The sequence below is a fragment of the Camelus dromedarius genome, chromosome 20 (assembly GCF_036321535.1).
Source record: "Camelus dromedarius isolate mCamDro1 chromosome 20, mCamDro1.pat, whole genome shotgun sequence".
Lineage (NCBI taxonomy): Eukaryota > Metazoa > Chordata > Mammalia > Artiodactyla > Camelidae > Camelus > Camelus dromedarius.
In genome coordinates, this window is record NC_087455.1 from 31,228,936 (window position 1) to 31,246,584 (window position 17,649).

At 34.0% G+C, this 17,649-nt stretch overlaps 1 protein-coding gene across 10 annotated transcripts in view; it reads right to left on the minus strand.

Annotated features, from left to right (window-relative positions):
• VPS13B (vacuolar protein sorting 13 homolog B) overlaps positions 1–17,649 on the minus strand; it is a 626,989-nt gene that overhangs the window by 493,819 nt on the left and 115,521 nt on the right. Inside the window, exon 18 of one of the 10 annotated variants that reach the window (XM_064476940.1) lies at positions 6,960–7,469. The exons of the other annotated variants lie outside the window; for them this stretch is intronic. Within the exon in view, the coding sequence (XP_064333010.1) occupies positions 7,213–7,469 (257 nt within the window). The 3' untranslated portion in view covers positions 6,960–7,212. Of the gene's footprint in view, positions 1–6,959; positions 7,470–17,649 lie in introns of those variants that run through there. 10 annotated transcript variants of the gene reach the window in all.

Here is a 17,649-nt window from a genome sequence, read left to right on the forward strand (position 1 = left end):
CTATAAATTTCTTGATGAAGAAAGGAAATGGACTAAACTAAGTAATTTTTTAAAAAAACTTAAAAAGCATATGATTTTTACATAGTTTAATCTGTAACGTTAAGTACATACCAAGTCCCAAACATTCATATTGTAAAAATAAAATAACTTTATTCTTCTTAGTGAATAAACTTCATTTTGTTTTCAAGAGGCAGTTATTAATGTTAAAATTGAAAGCCACTAGGCAATTTAGAGGCCCATTTTGAACATTTTAGGATATTTCCTTACAAATAACATATTAGTTACCAAGGAAAAATGAAGCACTGGTTTTCACAACTCATTAAATTTCTTTTTGACTTCATATAACCTGTCACTTCTCAATTACACCCTCCCAGGACAAAATCAGGTCAAACTTTCCTAGCATATAAGCATAAAAACAAATCTAAACTATGAAACACACACACATACACACACAAAAATAAAGTGTCTACCACCAGAAAAGCATTTTATGAATCCCAAAATTTTAATTGAGAATTGTTTAACACCAATGGTTAAGTCAAACTAATTTTTTTCAATTCAGTGAGCTAAAATGGACAAGCAGCATTACATTATTCCTCCACCCAGTAATCACAGAATAGGTGAACAATTTTAAAATCCTAGTCTTTTAAAGGAAGGCTAAGCCTCCCATAGGAAATAAAAGTGGAAATGAGTCCAAGGGAGAAAATGGCTTGGTTCCACACCCTTAAAATTGCCTACAGCAATGCATCAAAAAATAAAATAAAATAAGCCCCCAGAGTCTGGGTCAGCAGCATACTGTTACAACTTAAGCATTGGGTCATCAGTGGCAATGGTAGGCTGATTAAGGGCTGAGGTAATGTATTTACTTATTGTAGTAAGGAACTGTGTAACAGTACCGCCAACAGTACAAAGAGTTCTTGTGTGGATATCATGTACAAAGAAATACTATAACCATCTGCTTACATTTTAATATTGAAATATGTAACATACCAGAACAACAGTTTAAGAAATAAACACACATAAACTATATTACAAATACCCATTAATTCAACTTGTTTTTAAAAAAACTAAACTTCATTCAGCAATCTATTAATTATATTTTCCAACAAAAAAATTTCTACTACTCATTAAAATCTGATCCTAATTGAAACAACCTTCCTCTAATATAAGGGATAAAAGCAAAAATACAATGCTAAGATAGAAAAGGGCAATTTTATAAGTAAGAAAACCACTCTCAAATATAAACAACAAAAACTCTGATAAATTTATGGCATTAATCGGTTAAATTTAACATTAATTTGTCTTCCTGTTTAATAAACAGCTCCAATTAGCATAATAAACATGTATGAATTGTAGTATGTGTATCACTGTTCAAATCTTTTGCGAAATGTATTTGCAATTAACCAAGATAAGAATAGGGAGGAGAAGAATCTTACTACATTTGTGTTCCCAGTGCCTGGCACAAAGAGTGGCATACAGTGGTGCCCACAAATGTTTACTAAATGCAAAAATGAATGAATATCCCAAGGTCAGTTTTTCTTTAAAAGATAAAAATGTCTTTGAAATGAGAAAATGTTACCAGTACCAACAGTATTGATTTCAAAACTCATTATACCTACCGAATAACATGCATTTGGGGCAAGATGATATTAAAATTCATTACCCAAAGGAGGATGCCCAAGAGTCATAAAAAGTGTCCTTACCTTTAGTACAATATTTCTTGGACTATTTTTGCAGGGAAATAACTTTTAAAAATATTAACATATGCAAAGATGCAAAATGCTTTATCTAAGAATCAATCACCTAAATTCCAAGTGTTAATGAACTCCCAAAAATTAACTCAGAGGAATATTATTTAATAATTCAATTAAAAGCATTTTTGAGTCATACAGTATATACGTGGCATCATGTTAGAAAGCATACTCTGGGAATACAGAAGTACACCTGAGTCAAACTGAAGGCAATGAAGCCTCAGTTAAGTCTTAAAGGAAAAGTAGTAGTTAAGCAAAGAAGAGGAAGAAATGGTCATGAGGGTGTTCCAGGCAGACACAATACCATGTGCAGCAACAGCAAAGAGGTACGGGAAACTTCTGTGTGTTTGGGCACCCAGTAGTTCAAAATGACTAAAGGAAGGGACTTGAATAAAGTTTCAAGAGATAGGTCTGAGAGATCATGAAACGACCTTGTACTGATACACAAAGAAGTTCCAGTTTTATCTTGAAGACAAATGGAAAACCACCGAAGGACATGAGCAAAATTCCATTTTATAAAGATCACTGAGGCTGCAATGGAAAGTAAGAGCTGGAAAAGAACAAGAGAAGACTGAGTGATCACTTGATAAGATACTACAATAATCCCAATTGGAAAAAAGAAGCAGTAACACAAAGCAGAGGTCAGAGGTTAGGAAGATTTAAGAGAAGAACTGACAGAACATGATGACTCCTAGGTGTTTTGCATGAGACCATGGGTAATATCATAAGCTATAATTAGAAAAAAGGGTTAAGTTTCATTTTGAGTATAGTCAGTTTTAGATATCTTGGCACATCCAAACAAATTTATCAGTTTCAGGAGTAAGTTCGGGGCTAGAGAACTAAATGAAGCAGTTGTCAGTATATGGGTGGTAGCTGAAGCCACACAGAAAGAAAAGATTAGTCCAAGTACTTCCTCAAGGTCAAGGATAAAAGACAAAGGAAAAGAGCCCACAAATCAAAAAGAGTTCTCTGTGTATCAAATACATAGTCAAGGAAGATAAAAACTACAAAATATACACTGGATTCAGTATCAAAGCTAAGAGGCAAAGCAACATGTGTATCATTCTAAGTTATTTCTCTGTGAAGGAAAAGAGAAAGATAAAATGAGAGGTTGAGAGGGACGCAGAATCTAAGGAAATTTTCTTTGTATGCTTTTCACAATGGGAAAAACAAAAGTATGTGACCACCAAAAAGAAAAACAATTTAATGTGATGTTATAAAAGAAAAGCATAACATAAAGTGGTATATACATAATAAATAAAAACCATGTAAAACTTTATGTAGAGGGACATGGGTTAGAACAGAACATGGAAAATTAAAAACAGTCATGTTATACTTGCGGTATTTTTTCTTTTTATGATTTCCTTTAATGTTGTCCTATGCTCTTACAACTTAAAAATGAGCAAAAAGAGTAATGACTCTATACATGTATAATCTCCTCATGAAATCCAATCATAATGTTAAAATACTTGGAGATGGACAGTCTTATGACTAATAATTTAATGAAAACTATATCCATGATTCAATCATAATTTTTGATAATTGTCTAATTCTAAAATGTACATTCCTAAAAGTGATCTGGTTGTTTCAAAACATCCCAGTTCTGTAAGCCTCCCATGTCTCACTAAACTTGGAAAATATGAGGCAAATGACTTATTAACTTGAACAATCATAAAAATGCTTAGAAAGTAAAAGCCTCATTTAATGAAAAAAACTTAGAAATGTTTCCATATGTTTTTATGAAGTATTCTTTCCCCACTAAATGAACGCATTCAAGATTTTGTTTCTGGCTTTGTTTCAGAAAAAACCCATCTGCATAGTACGGCACTTACAAGTACATCTCAGTCATGCAATAGTTATGTCACAGCTCATATATCAAATAAAAATCACATTCAAGCCCACACAACTTCACAGACCCAAAGTCTTCCTTTCTATTAAGAGTATTCCTGAGAGAGCTTTCATTGCACCTCACTGCTGATGTCACATGACTTTTTTTTAGGAAGTTAAATCCTGAAACTAAAATATCAAAACAGTTTGGAACACAGTTGTGAATGACCTGGAAAAAATAATTTTCTCTAGTTATAAACTATGAATATTTCCTGTTCACAGAAACAGGTGCAGAAGTGGTGATAAAACTGTGACCATACCTCACAATACTGTGATTTTTTTTTAAAATATAGCATTATTTCATTATATTAAAGGCATGATAGTGATAATGCTTCATTTAATACTTAGAATAACCTTGACAGATATTTGGAAAGCATCTCTATTTAATTCCATATGTGTATGGAAATATATTCATTATAGATAAGAATAATTTTCTTATCTAGAGCAGTTTTTACAAACTTCATGTATTTGTGTACTAACAATATTACTCTACCCATGTATCATTTGTACTATTATTGACTTAACAAAGAAGCCACAGTACTGCACAGTGGCTAAGAGGTTGAAAACTGTCAGAGCACATGGAGTGATTTTGCAGCTCTGCCATTCACATGTTCTATAACCAAGGGCAAGCCTATTAATCTCTCTGAGCTTCAGTATCTCATTTGTATAATGGTGATAATAATAGTACCTTCCTCTCAAAATTGTTGTAAGGATTAAAAGACTCTGTAGATATCAAGCACTTAGAGGAGCACCTGGCTCAAAGCAAGGACTAAATAAGTAATTAGCTAATACTAACATTTTTCTTAAAATTTACCCACAATTTTTTTACTTTTACTTGATGATAAATTTATTTCATGAGCAAACTGTTATTCCATTATTACCTTAAGTAATAATATCTGAAATCATGGGTGTAACATATGGATATATTTTTCCTAATATGGAGTAAAATAATTTTTATAATTAAAAACAGGTTCCAACATACTTAAAATCATCTCCAGTATGAACAGCGATACTGCACCAATAAAGAACACTTACTATGTAAGGGCTCTCTTTACAGTGTACATTAAAACCATGTGCCGCAGAAAAAAAGTAAAGATCCATTCAAAGGAAATGGAGATATTTAAATAACTGACCCCCTGTGATCAGTGCACTGACAGCTATTACATGAAACATACACAATGATTTCTACAGGGAAGAAGTATTAGAAAGCAAGTAAGTAATGTAATGCCATTCAATGAGTAACTGTCATCCCATTCCATTCCAGTCTCAGAGATGCAGCAACACCACTGGTTCTTCTTTTCATCCAACTAAATTTTTTCGAGTTCTAGCTCATTTCTTTCCTTTATAGAATTAGAAAACCCTGTTATCTTTTATAAAATCGTGAAATAATGCAACATATTTTAATTACTGTTGTCAATATAATTTGTAACAGTAACCACCAATCATTAAGCCAGGCATTGTGATGAATGCAGATTATCACAACAAAACCATAAAAAATGTATTATCATCCATTTTCACAATGACAAAACTAAAACTTCAAGAATTTAAGCACCTGAGATCCTAAAACTAGTATGCAGAACTGGGAAAGAGGGAGTTGCATGGGAGTAGAATTTAAACCATAGATCCTGACTGATATAGTGAATTAGGAGACAGCCAAGAACTGTCCTTCAAAGTAGTCTTAAACTACATCAATGTCTCACTGAACAAAACATTTTTGGTACTCCTCATTTACAACTACATTTATGACCTACAAGTCTTCTTCTGAACTGTCCTAATAATGACAAATCTTGATCATCTGAGGGGTGAGTCTGAATATTTGAAAGAAATAAATACAATTCAGAGTGAAGAACAGTGGGTAAGGTGACACTGGATCTCAACAAATATTTATCTACCACAAGGTACTGGGGATTGAAGCCAGGACCTTATGCATGCTAAGAACTGGCTCTATCACTGAGCTATTTCCCTCTCCCCTAAAATTTTGTGAGAACTACATTAAAAAGTAAAAATAGATGAAATTAATTTTAATAACATTTTTAACCAAATATAAGATACTATCAGTTAATATTTAATCAGTCCCAAAAAATTGATATTTTACACAATTTTGTTTTACAAAAAAGGGTCTGAACCCAGTAAGAATTTCACATGTACAGCCATCTCAATTCAGATTAATCCCAAATGGCTAGAAGCTACCATACTAGACATAAGTCTGAGTTATTAAATATTAATTATCAAAAATGTTATACAAACATACTCTATGCTGTCTATTGAGTTCTTCCAGAGAATCTCCAAAATAGGGGTCTTAGGGACCCCAGACATAAGAACTCACATAGCAATTCTATTTTAACCATTTTTCACAGGTAACTTAAATCATAGTAATTTCTTCTTAACAATTATCTTCCATAATTTAATGATAGTCTTTATTTTAAGTGGTTGACTGCTCAGTCACTAGCAGACAGATCTCCTGGCTCCTATCTACTATACTACACATGATGTTGGAGCCAGGTGTGGAAGGGGGGTGACCCTAAGAATTGGTAGAACTTGTAGTCTATTTACATTTAGAATGCTCACTCAAAAAAGCAGACATGTACTTACTATCTTTAGACACTATCCAAAGTATATACTAGTCGCTGGAGATACAGCAGGGCAAATTGAAACATGGAACCTGCCCTCGTGGAATCTACTTTCTACTTCAAGAATCTTCTGAGGAAGTGACACTTGAGCTGGACTCTAAAGGACAAGTTGCTATAAATAGGTGAAATAGAGGGAGAAGAACATTGCAGAAAGATGGAATGGCTTGAAAAAAACCGTAAGACAAAAAGAAGCACAGCTCTTTTGAGACACTGAAAGGTTAATGAAGTATAGAGCCAGATTTGAGTCTTTATCCTGCAGTTAACAAGAAGTCATTTAAGGCTGAGTGCTTTGATCACATCGGAATTTTTCAAAGCTCACTCTAGTACATGGTAGAAAATGGATTGGAAGGGGGAAAAGAAATAATGAAGTTGCCTTAGAGTGACAGAAGTAAAAATGGAGAAAAATAGATGCATTGTAAAAGTACTTAGAAAATAAATTTGACAATACTTGGTGACTGATTTACTATGGGCAGATGACTAGAGTAGAAAGTATCAATTATCATAATCACTTAATCCTATCTATTTTGGAAGAGACACTTTTCTTTAACAAAATGGTAGTTAAAAAAATGAAAAAAGTTAACAATGAAGATTATTTAAAGTCCAAGACATCTTCTGCCAAACATCCAACTAACTGAATTTAAAAATTACATGGAAGTCACATGAATAAATATGGTCATTTTCTCATAAAACCTCTATAAAATAAAAAGTACAATATTTAAAATAGGCACCAAATGAAAAGAACAAGACTATAAACCATATCAGGGGTCAGCAAAATGTTTCTGATAAAGAGCCAGATAGTAAATATTTCGGAACCATATGGTCTCTGTTGCAACTACTCAACACTGACATTGTAGGACAAAGACAGCCATAGACAACATTTAAGGGAACAAGTGTAGTTACGTTCCAATAAAATTTTATTTACAAAAACAAGCAGTGAGCGAGAGTTGTCAATGCTGGATCTTTACAATGAGAAAAAAAAAAATGAAAAAGCTAAGACAAGTGGTCAGATCAGATACCTGTTCAACGAGAAATAATGCAGTTCCTGCAGGCAAATGTAATACAATCAATAATTCCTTAAAAAAAAAAAAAAGGTAACATTGGCGGTCAGCAGGTGGATTCTTCAAAAATGGTCTGGTAACAGTTAGTAGGGAGTACCACATCCATGGGCGAAAATTAAGGAGAAGCCTCAAGAACCTACGGCAGTCTAGAAAGGGAAATTCATGATGTTAGTCTTTGATGAGACAGGGAATGGCCCAGCAGAACAAACAGGCATCTAAGCAACTGAAATTGCAGTTTAAGGTGGCAGCTTGAACAATTCAAGTACAAGTTCAATCAATAGAGCTAAGGCACATAGTCAAGCAAAGTTGCAGGAGATGCTCCTGAGTCACCTGGATGTGTATTCCTTAAATCATCCCCAGATTAATGATAGAATCAGACCCAGACATGGGGCAAGGCTGAAAAAACAAGCAGAGATCAGTGGTCTAGCTGCAGAGAAGAGTAAGGTGGGTATCAAGCAGGCTCTTAGAAGAATTAAGAAAAGGTAACTATTTCTCATGGGGGAAGATCTACAACAGGAGGTCAAGTCAGATATGGAAAAAATTATTAGCTATTTTACTGATGAGTTCTGCTTTCCAGTTTACAAATAATATTAGTCTAACATCATGTGAAATTTTCTAATGTTTTGTCCTCATAATTAAATTTTAACAAAACAGAATAAAGCTGTTTCTAATTACCAACAAAAATTTTTGTGGAGGACTATCTGTTATCTGTTACTTATTTTTGACAATAAAATCTGAAGTAAATGTTATTATATTTGATAATTAAAACCAATGACTTATTGAATTTACTTTAATTGAATATTTGCAACAAATTTTAATCCAGTTATTATGATTAAGTATACTAATTGAAAGATACTTCATGTGAATGTCTAAACAAAGATCTACTACAGCATACTAGATTTTGTCAGAAAATCTCAGTACAAACATAACTATAATACAGAATGATGTGTGTAATCAAAAATTAAATATTTTATTTCCCAGACTGAAAGATCTCTGAAAACAGGGTCCAAATCTAGCAGTTACTACATAATAAACATCTGTTGAACTGAGCGATATATTAATCATAGTGATATCACAAAGGAAAAAGTAATTAACTCTGAGTGAATGAGAGAAGTATTTGCAGAGGAAATACTAATGCTAATACTAAACACTAATACTAATGTTACATTTCAAATAGAAAAGAGGTAATAAATCAGTGCATCTTTTGTGGGGAAAGGGGGGACATGAAGGCAAGGAAATCTGAAGAGCAAAGTATGCAGGATTTGATTCAACCAGAGGTAAAGCATGAGCTTCATGCTTGGGGAAAACCCAGGTCCTAAAGTGCCATACCAGGAGTCTTTTAAGTTTATCCTGAGGGCACAGGAGAGCCACTGACAATTCTTGAGGAGTAGAGTGATAAGGTTACTCCTGCCTTCTTGATGCAAAGTTTTAGGAAGGGTGGATCCAGAGGTACTTTAGTAGCCAAATGAAGGGAAGTTCAAAGCTAAAGCCAATCATGGCAGGACTATCATCCAAGAGTTGAAAGACTTCATGGGAAGGCAGAGAAGAAAGCATGAAGCCATGTCCCCAGGATCCTTCCAATCCCAATCCACTGACACGGCCTCAGACCCAATCCTACCATCAGGGTCAGACAAGTTCTTGTGAAAGAGATCCACAGACACAATGCTGGTTACTCAATTTGCTTAGTGTTTTATTTAACCAAAGCCCTAACAGATGACTCATCAGGGCTTTCAAGCACAGCTCTGCTCACATTGTGATATTCGGAACCCACTGGTGGTACTGTCCTTGGTTTTGCTGCTTCCTTGACATTTCCTCTTGAATATTTGCAAACCTTAAAATGTAAAGATTTTGTCCAAAAAGACACACATATATACTCCTGCCACAGGCTGTAATACCCACTGAGATGTTTCCACTCAGCAGTTTGTGTGCACATGTGTTAAGGTGTTGTGCATCCATAGCTACCCATCCATCCATCATCTATCCAATCCACTGTCAATCCATGACAAGAATGCAAGTTCAGACCAGTCAAGCCTCAGAGTTGACAGAGAGCAGGGCTCTCAAGCTCTTCCAAAAAATCAAAAAGGAACACTCTCAAACTCATTTTATGAGGCCAGTATTACCCTGATTCCAAAGCCAGATAGGAACACTACAAGAAAAGAAAACTACCAGCCAATATCCCAGATGAATGTAAATGAAAAGATTCTCACCAAAGTAACAGCAAACCAAAATCGGCAGCACATTAAAAGGATCATTCGCCACAATCAAGTGGAATTTATCCCTCGGAAGTAAGGATGGTTCAAAATATGCAAATCAATAAATGTGGCACAATCACATTAATAGAAATTTAAAAAATCATATCATTTAGATAGAGACAGACAAAAAGCATTTGATGAAATTGAACTTCTGTTTATGATAAACACTCTCAACAAATTGGGTATAGAAGGAACCAATCTCACATAATAAAGGACATATATGACAAGCCCACAGTTAACATCATACTTAACAGTAAAAAGTTGAAAGTTTTTCCTCTAAGATCAGAAACAAGAAAAGGGCACCTACTCTTACCATTCCTATTCAACATAATACTGGAAGACCCAGCCAGAACAATCAGGCAAGAAAAAGAAATAAAAGGCATCAGATTTGGAAAGAAAGAAGTAAAACTGTCCCTATCTGCAGATGATGTGATTTTATATATATAATATCTCCAAAGACTCTACCAAAAAATTGTTAATCTAATGAGTAAATCAAGTCAAGCTGCAGGAAACAAAATTAAAAGGCAAAAAGCAGTAGTGTTTCTATACACTAATGACAAATTATCTGGGGTGGGGGAGGTAGACAAAGAAACTGATTACATTTACAATGTCATCTAAAACAATGAAATATTGACAAATTTAATCAAGTAGGTGAAAGATCTCTACATTGAAAACTAGAAGACAGTAATAATGAAATAAATTGAAGGCCCAAATAAATGGAAAGATATCCTGTGCTCATGGACTGAAAGAATATTGTTAAAACGTCCATACTACCCAAAGCCATGTATAGTTCAATGCAATTCGTATCAAGATTCCAATAACAAGGTTTTTTTTAACAGACTTAGAAAAAATAATCCTAAAATTTACATAAAACCACAAAAGACCCCTAACAGCCAAAGCAATCTGAAGAAAGAATAAAGCTGAAGATAACACACTTCCTGGTTTCAAGCATATTATAAAGTTATATTAATCAAAAAGTATGGTATTGACATAAAAGCAGACACATAGGCCAATAGAATAGAATCAAGAGCTCAAAAATAAACCCATGCATACTAATATTTCATAAGGGAGTCAAGAATACTCAATGGAGAAAAGACAGTCTCTTCTATAAATGATGCTGAGAAAACTCGAAAATGGTATGTAAAAGAATAAAACCAGATCTCAATCTCACATCGCTCACAAAAATTAACTCAAAATGTATTACAGAAATAAACATAAGACCTAGAAAATTCCTAGAAGAAAACATGGAGGCAGGGGGGAAGAAAGCTCCTTGACATAGTTTTAGCAACCATTTTTTGAATATGACACCTAAAACACAAGGAACAAAAGCTAACATAAATGAGACTACAACAAACTAAACAACTTCCACAAAGCAAAAGAAATAATCAACAAAAGGAAAAGGAAACCTACAGAATGGGAGAAGATAATTCCACATCATTTATCTGATAAGGGGTTAACATCGAAAATATATAAAGAACTCATATAACTCAATGGTAGAAAAACAAACAATACGATCTAAAAGTGGGCAAAAGATCTAAACACTTTTCCAAATGATACACAATAGCCAACAGGTATATGAAAAGGTCCTCGACATCATTAATCATTAGGGAAATGCAAACCAAAACCACAAGGAGGTATCACCTCATACCTGTTAGAATAACTATCATCAGAAAGATAAGAGATAACAAATGCCGGCAAAGATGTAGAAAAAAGGAAACCCTTAAGCACTGCTGGTGGGACTGTAAATTGGCGCCACTATGGAAATCAATATGAAAGTTCCTCAAAAAATTAAAAACAGAACTATGATATGATCCAGCAATTACGCTCCTGGGTCTGTATCAAAAGGAAATAAAATCACTATGTCAAAGAGATAACTGCACTCCCAATGTTCACTGCAGCATTATTTACAACAGCCAAGATATGAGAACAATCTAAGTGTCCATCAACAGATGAATGGATTAAGAAACTATGGTGTATGTACACAGTGGAATACTATTCACTCACAGAAAAAAAGAAACTCCTGCCATTTGCAACATGATAGACTTTGAGGTCCTAAGGGAAGTAAGTCAAGAAAGATAAATACTGTTTGATCTCACGTATATGAGGAATTGGGGGGGTGGGGAGAGGACCTCACAGAAAAAGAGATCAGATTTGTCGTTACCAGAGGAAGGGGATGGAGGGTAGGGAAATTGGATAAAGGTGGTCAAAAGGTACAAACTTCCAGTTAGAAAATAAATAAGTAGAGGATGAAATGTACAACATGATGACTATCGCTAATACTGCTGTGTGGTATAATTCAGAGTTGCTTAAAAAGTAAATCTTAAAAGTTCTCATCACGAGGAAAAAAATATTCTTTTTTTTTTTGTATCTATACAAGGCAATGGATGTTAACTAAACTTACTGTGGTAATCACTTCTCAATATATTAAGTCAAGTCATTATGCTGCATGAACATTCTAACAATACTGATTCCTCCAATCCGTGAGCATGAATATCTTTCCATTTGTGTCTTCTTCTATTTCTTTTATTAAATTTTTACTCCATTGTAAACATCAAAAAGTCTCACTGGTAGTGTTTAATGCAAAACTAACTCATTTTTATTTTTAGGCAAGGATAAATTTATAATCAATACTTCTCCTATCTGGAAAGACAATTTTATAACAGCTCAAAAATATATATTTTAGAACACATTGGAGGTGCGTGAGAAAAAAAGTACTTTAAAAACAGAGGAATAGAAAAAGCATATCACTATATACCTCAATCCTTTTCCTAAATGGTTAAAGAACTGTTCAGCAACTCCAAAATCCTTTTTATATGCACACCTGGGAAGAATACCAAATTCGTAACTTTACTCAGAGTTACACTGATGTGGTTTTAGACCAGATGTTTAAATGTTACAGTATGTACATTTTCTTCCCCTCTTCTAAGGCAGAAGTAAAGAAAGAGGAATATTTGACTTCACTCCACAAGAGACCTATTTAATAGTTTGGCGGTTATGTAAGTAAAGGTAGCTTGGCTAAGTCAATGTTGACGACATACAGAACGACATGATCCTAATGAGTTGGAAAATATTGGCTCTCATGAGAATAGACCAGATGCTACTGAGCTGAGAAAGCTACTGTATTATTGAATTTCATTTTTATGAGGTAAAATTTATTATTCAACCATTAAGGTATCCCACATGAAATCTTGCATAAAATACTTTTACAGTTACATTCTGGAAAGTAGATTTTTTATTTTAACATTAAGACATCACTTAAATAACAGATTCAAATGTCCATTTGATCACCTTCAGCATAGATTTGAGAGTCTGTAGGCAATTTCCCTGCAAATACCAGATTAGTGGAACTAGACTGTCAACAAAACAATGAACTACCTGAGCAAGGAAAAAGCAGTAACAAGTCCTTGTTTTCCTAAGCAAGCAAAAGCCACATGTGACTTTGTATTTTTATCTTCTGGCAAAATTACAGAGGTTACAGTTTCTGTGATTTGAGTACCATAAGAAACATGAAAAATAAAAATGCATAATTCAATGATCCCAATTAATAATACATATTTAGTTCAAACTTTAACATCCGTTTATTCTTTATAAACTTCTTTATTTTTTAATTAAGTTGCCAATATTTGCTATTCCTTCATCACAGAATTCCTAATGGAATAGCAAACTATAATCACCTTACTTTGTTTCTGGTCTTATTTACCAGAGAGGTTGTTTGATGTAGTAGCAGAAGTAAGAACAACCGAAGGGTCCAAAGGCCTGGCTTCAAAAACTAGCTTACTCAGTGAGTATCTGTGGGATGATACTTAAGAAAAACACTAAATTGTTCCACGCATAAATTGTCACATGTGTAACACAGGACATATAACCTGCCAACATCAATAGTACTGGGGAGAAGCCAGAGAAATTAATGCGTGAGAAACATCAACCTAAAAAGGTGAGCCAATTCAGACTATTCAGTAAGTCTTACGGTATCCAGTCGCTACAATATGCAGCTCAGTGGAGGAAAAATGCTTGGTAGGCAGCTGCTCACTACATGAAAAGCAGATTAAAGGATAGGGTTTCGTATTTCTATTCTCCCACTGCATTGCAGCAACCTGTTGTTCCACATCGCTGGGGAATTCCTAACAGGAGAGAATACACGATTCATCATAGGTGTCTATGAGCTTGCAAGGCCTCTTGTCAACAGCTGTATTAAAGCAGCACAATGCACAGTTTCTTCCTTAAGTCCAAACAACCAGACCTAACCAATGTCTTGAATTTTATTCTTCTCTCATCAAGTTCACTACTTCATTATCCTATTTACTTTCCTGCCCTACTCTTTGAATTTACCTTTGCCCTGTATCTTCTCACCTAAAATACTGGATCACTGAAGCTTCAGTTTTGACAGTGATAGTTATCTCATGCCTCCAAGAACTCATACCCTACAACCACCTCCACAGGTAATATCCCCATATGTATGATTCTAGCAGGATTCCACAGCCAGGGCAGGAGCAATGAATCAACTCCTCAAGTAACACTGTATTTGGCACTCTCAAGCACTCTATGAGTAGATCTAAAGATACTATTACCATTTTACAGATGAGAAAGTTAACTGAAACTCAATGAAACAAACTGACCTTTCTTTAGACATATAAGTAGTGTGATTTCCACACTACAATTCAGTAAATTTTAATAGTCGAAGAGTGAAAATATTTTTATTACCTGACAGAGATAGTAAAACATTCATTACACCAATATTTACATAGCATATAGATTAATAAAATTCAACAGACAAAACTAAACCTCTAAGAAGCAGTGGCACAGAACTTTTTACTATTCATCTTAATTTAATATCTTTAATTTTATTCTCCTTTTACAAGAGCTGAGGAAGAAAAATTCATCGATGTAGCTCTAAATAACACTAGTATAGTTCAATATTCACACAGTCTCTTAAAGCCTCTTAAGTAAAGTCATTCACAAAATAGAAACTAAAAATTGACTCAACGAAAATTATCACATTTTTGTGACACAGTATAGTACACTCTATTAAAGAAAACATCTTTTCTTCCTAAAGGAATTTTGCAGTTTTGATGCTTGAAATTAAATCTGATATCACATTTCTGAAGTACCATTATAACTTCAACATTTCGAAGACTAATGTACAAGGTTGTTGCATATTCTAAGACTCAATCAAATACAACAACCTAACTTTACTTGGTTTTACATAGAGACATATTTAACAGCTTCAGTTATTAAAAGGAAAAAAAGATTAAATAAATACGTATTTATAAAAAAAACTAAGTTAATAAAATAGTGAAATAATTCTGTACCTATAAAGAAACAAAGAATAAGTTTTTTGCACTTAGTTTTCTTTATATAAAAATGCAGTATATTGTATACCAGAAAATTGACACACTGTAAACTGACTATACTTCAATTTTTAAAAAATGTTTAAAATGCAGCATAAATCGGACACATAAAACTTAACTATCAAACTAATTTATTTCCTTTGAGTGATAAAATTACATTATCTCACAACTTGACACTGCTCACTCTTCACTAAGAATTTCTTGTTATTAGAATCAGGAAATCAATAACCATGTTTTCTTAGGAATCAAGAGATCAGAATGAAATTTTTCACATTTAAAATTTTCCAGGAGCATCTTATGCTTTACATGTACATGTATTTTGCTAGTGACCTGGTACCATCCCTCACCGTATCATCTAAAATAGCATAAAAATCAATAATGCAACTACTAGCTAAAGAATTTTAGAATTTCAAAAACATGTCATTAATTATTTATCACCCAATTCTTTTAGTTCTTTCTCTTTGGAAAAATACTAAATTTTTTTCCCTTTTTTTACTCAGGGCATCTCTCATGTCCTCTCAAAATTTCCAAAACCCAATATTCAGGAAGCAATTGCACAGAATTTTAATCCCTAGTCTTACCAAGAAAAAATTTAGAGCAATAACTGTATTTATTAACAAATGTATGCCTTTCATGTTTATAAATATAATAAATATAATACTTCATCTTACTACATTACATGCATTCTATTTAATTCTAGTTCATTTCTTTCAAACTCTTAGGAGTACCCAAAGACGTCGATTTCAAACCCAACTAATAAGTTACAACCTGCAATTAATGAAAGGGTAAGATAGGAACTCAATTATAAATGAATTTTTCTAAATCTCCCCCAAATCAGTAACAGTTCAGTTCAGATGGAATAGTGTTGTTTTGGCGCTTGCAGAGGTAACACATAAATTTCTTATTTGTGAGAACAGGCATGGAGAAAACAAAGATGAAAAGAGAAAGGAAGAAATGAATATAGAAGGTTAGCATCACTGAAATTGTTGGCCTTGGGAAATCAAGGCCTTGGATAACAAGAGCAGTAAGGATTCTGATATTAAAAAGTTTAAAAGAACTTAAAAGGCTGAAAGCAATTATGAAGACCAAGAAGCAGAATCAGTAACAAAGGAGAAATAAACCACTTCTAAAAGATAACAAGGTCCAGTGTAAAGATATACTTGGGGCTACAACTGAGGAAAAAGTCGGACAGGATGTCACCATGAAGAAAGTGAACAAACAACCGACAGAACTGCAGAAAACCTCTGCGAACCATGCATCTGATAAGGGACTTGTATCTAGAAAATAGAAAGAATTCTCACAACTCAAAACAAAAAAGATAAACAGACCAACGAAAAAACAAACAAAGGATCTAAGTAGACATTTCTCCACAAAAGATATACAAAGGGCCAAAACCATTAACTATTAGGGAAATGCATATCAAAATCACAGTGAGACACTACTTTACAACCAACAGGATGGCTGGAACCAAAAAACAGGTGATAGCAGTATGGTAAGTATGTGGGAAAAAATGGAATCCTCATACACTACAGCTAAGAATATTCAATGGTACAGCTGCTTTGGAAAACAGGCTGTTTTCCAAATTTCTCAAAAGGTTAAATATACAGTTACCATATGACCAAGCACTTCTACTCCTACTTCTCCTACCCAAGAGAAATAAAAGCGTATATCCACACAAAAAACTTGTACATACATGTTCACGGCAACATCATTCATAAATGTCAAAGTGGAAACAACCCAAATGTCCATCAACTGATGAATGGATGAACAAAATAGTATATACATACAATGGAATACTATTTGACAATAAAAAGAAACTGATGAATGCTACAATATGGATGAACTTCAAAACAGTATGCTAAGTGAAAGAATTCTGTCACAAAGGACTGTATTTTCTATGATCTGTTTATATGAAATGCCCAGAATAGGCAAATCCATAGACAAAAAGCAGGTTATTGTTTGCTTAGGGCTGGGGGGCATGGCAGGCTTGGGAAGCGATGGCTAAAAAATCTAAGACTTCTTTCTGGGGTAAAGAAAATGTTCTCAAATTGATTGTGGTGATGAAGACAGAGCTCTGAATGTACTACAGGCTAAATACTGCCTACTTGAAAAGGGTGACTTGTATGGTATGTGATTTACACCTCAATAACGCAGTTTCGAAAAACTGAACAGGAGGAATGCGAAGGAGGAGAGCAAGCGAAATAAAACACTTCTGGCATGGGGTAGAAGGGTAAACCTGGGCAAAGGCATAAATGTGGAAAAAAATGTAATTTTTTTATGGAACCCGCAGACTATAATGCAGGTTACAGTTTCCTGAACTACAGGAAAGGAAAAAACTGTGTTGACTTGTGTTAAAGAACTAGTTATCAAAGAAAAGAGGATAATGTAGGAGAATGTTATCAAATCAGAATTACGTTCAACAGAGACAGAGGGAAAAGCCATGAAGGTGATGGACAGGAGGAGACTGATGCTGTGGGTTAGCAACTATCAATAAAAAGACAGCAAGAAGTAGGAAGGTAAGCAAGAAGTATACGATTATCATGAAAGGTGAGGCAGAAACACTGAAGACAAGTGCTTGGCTTATAGTCAACCGTAGAATGGAAGAATAATGGTTCTTCTTCCACAGATTATCAGAATAAAAATCTGAGAAGTTGAAGAATGTACATAATCCTGCATCATCACTTCATTAATGTAATAAATGAGAACTAGCTGCAATGTGAAGCAAA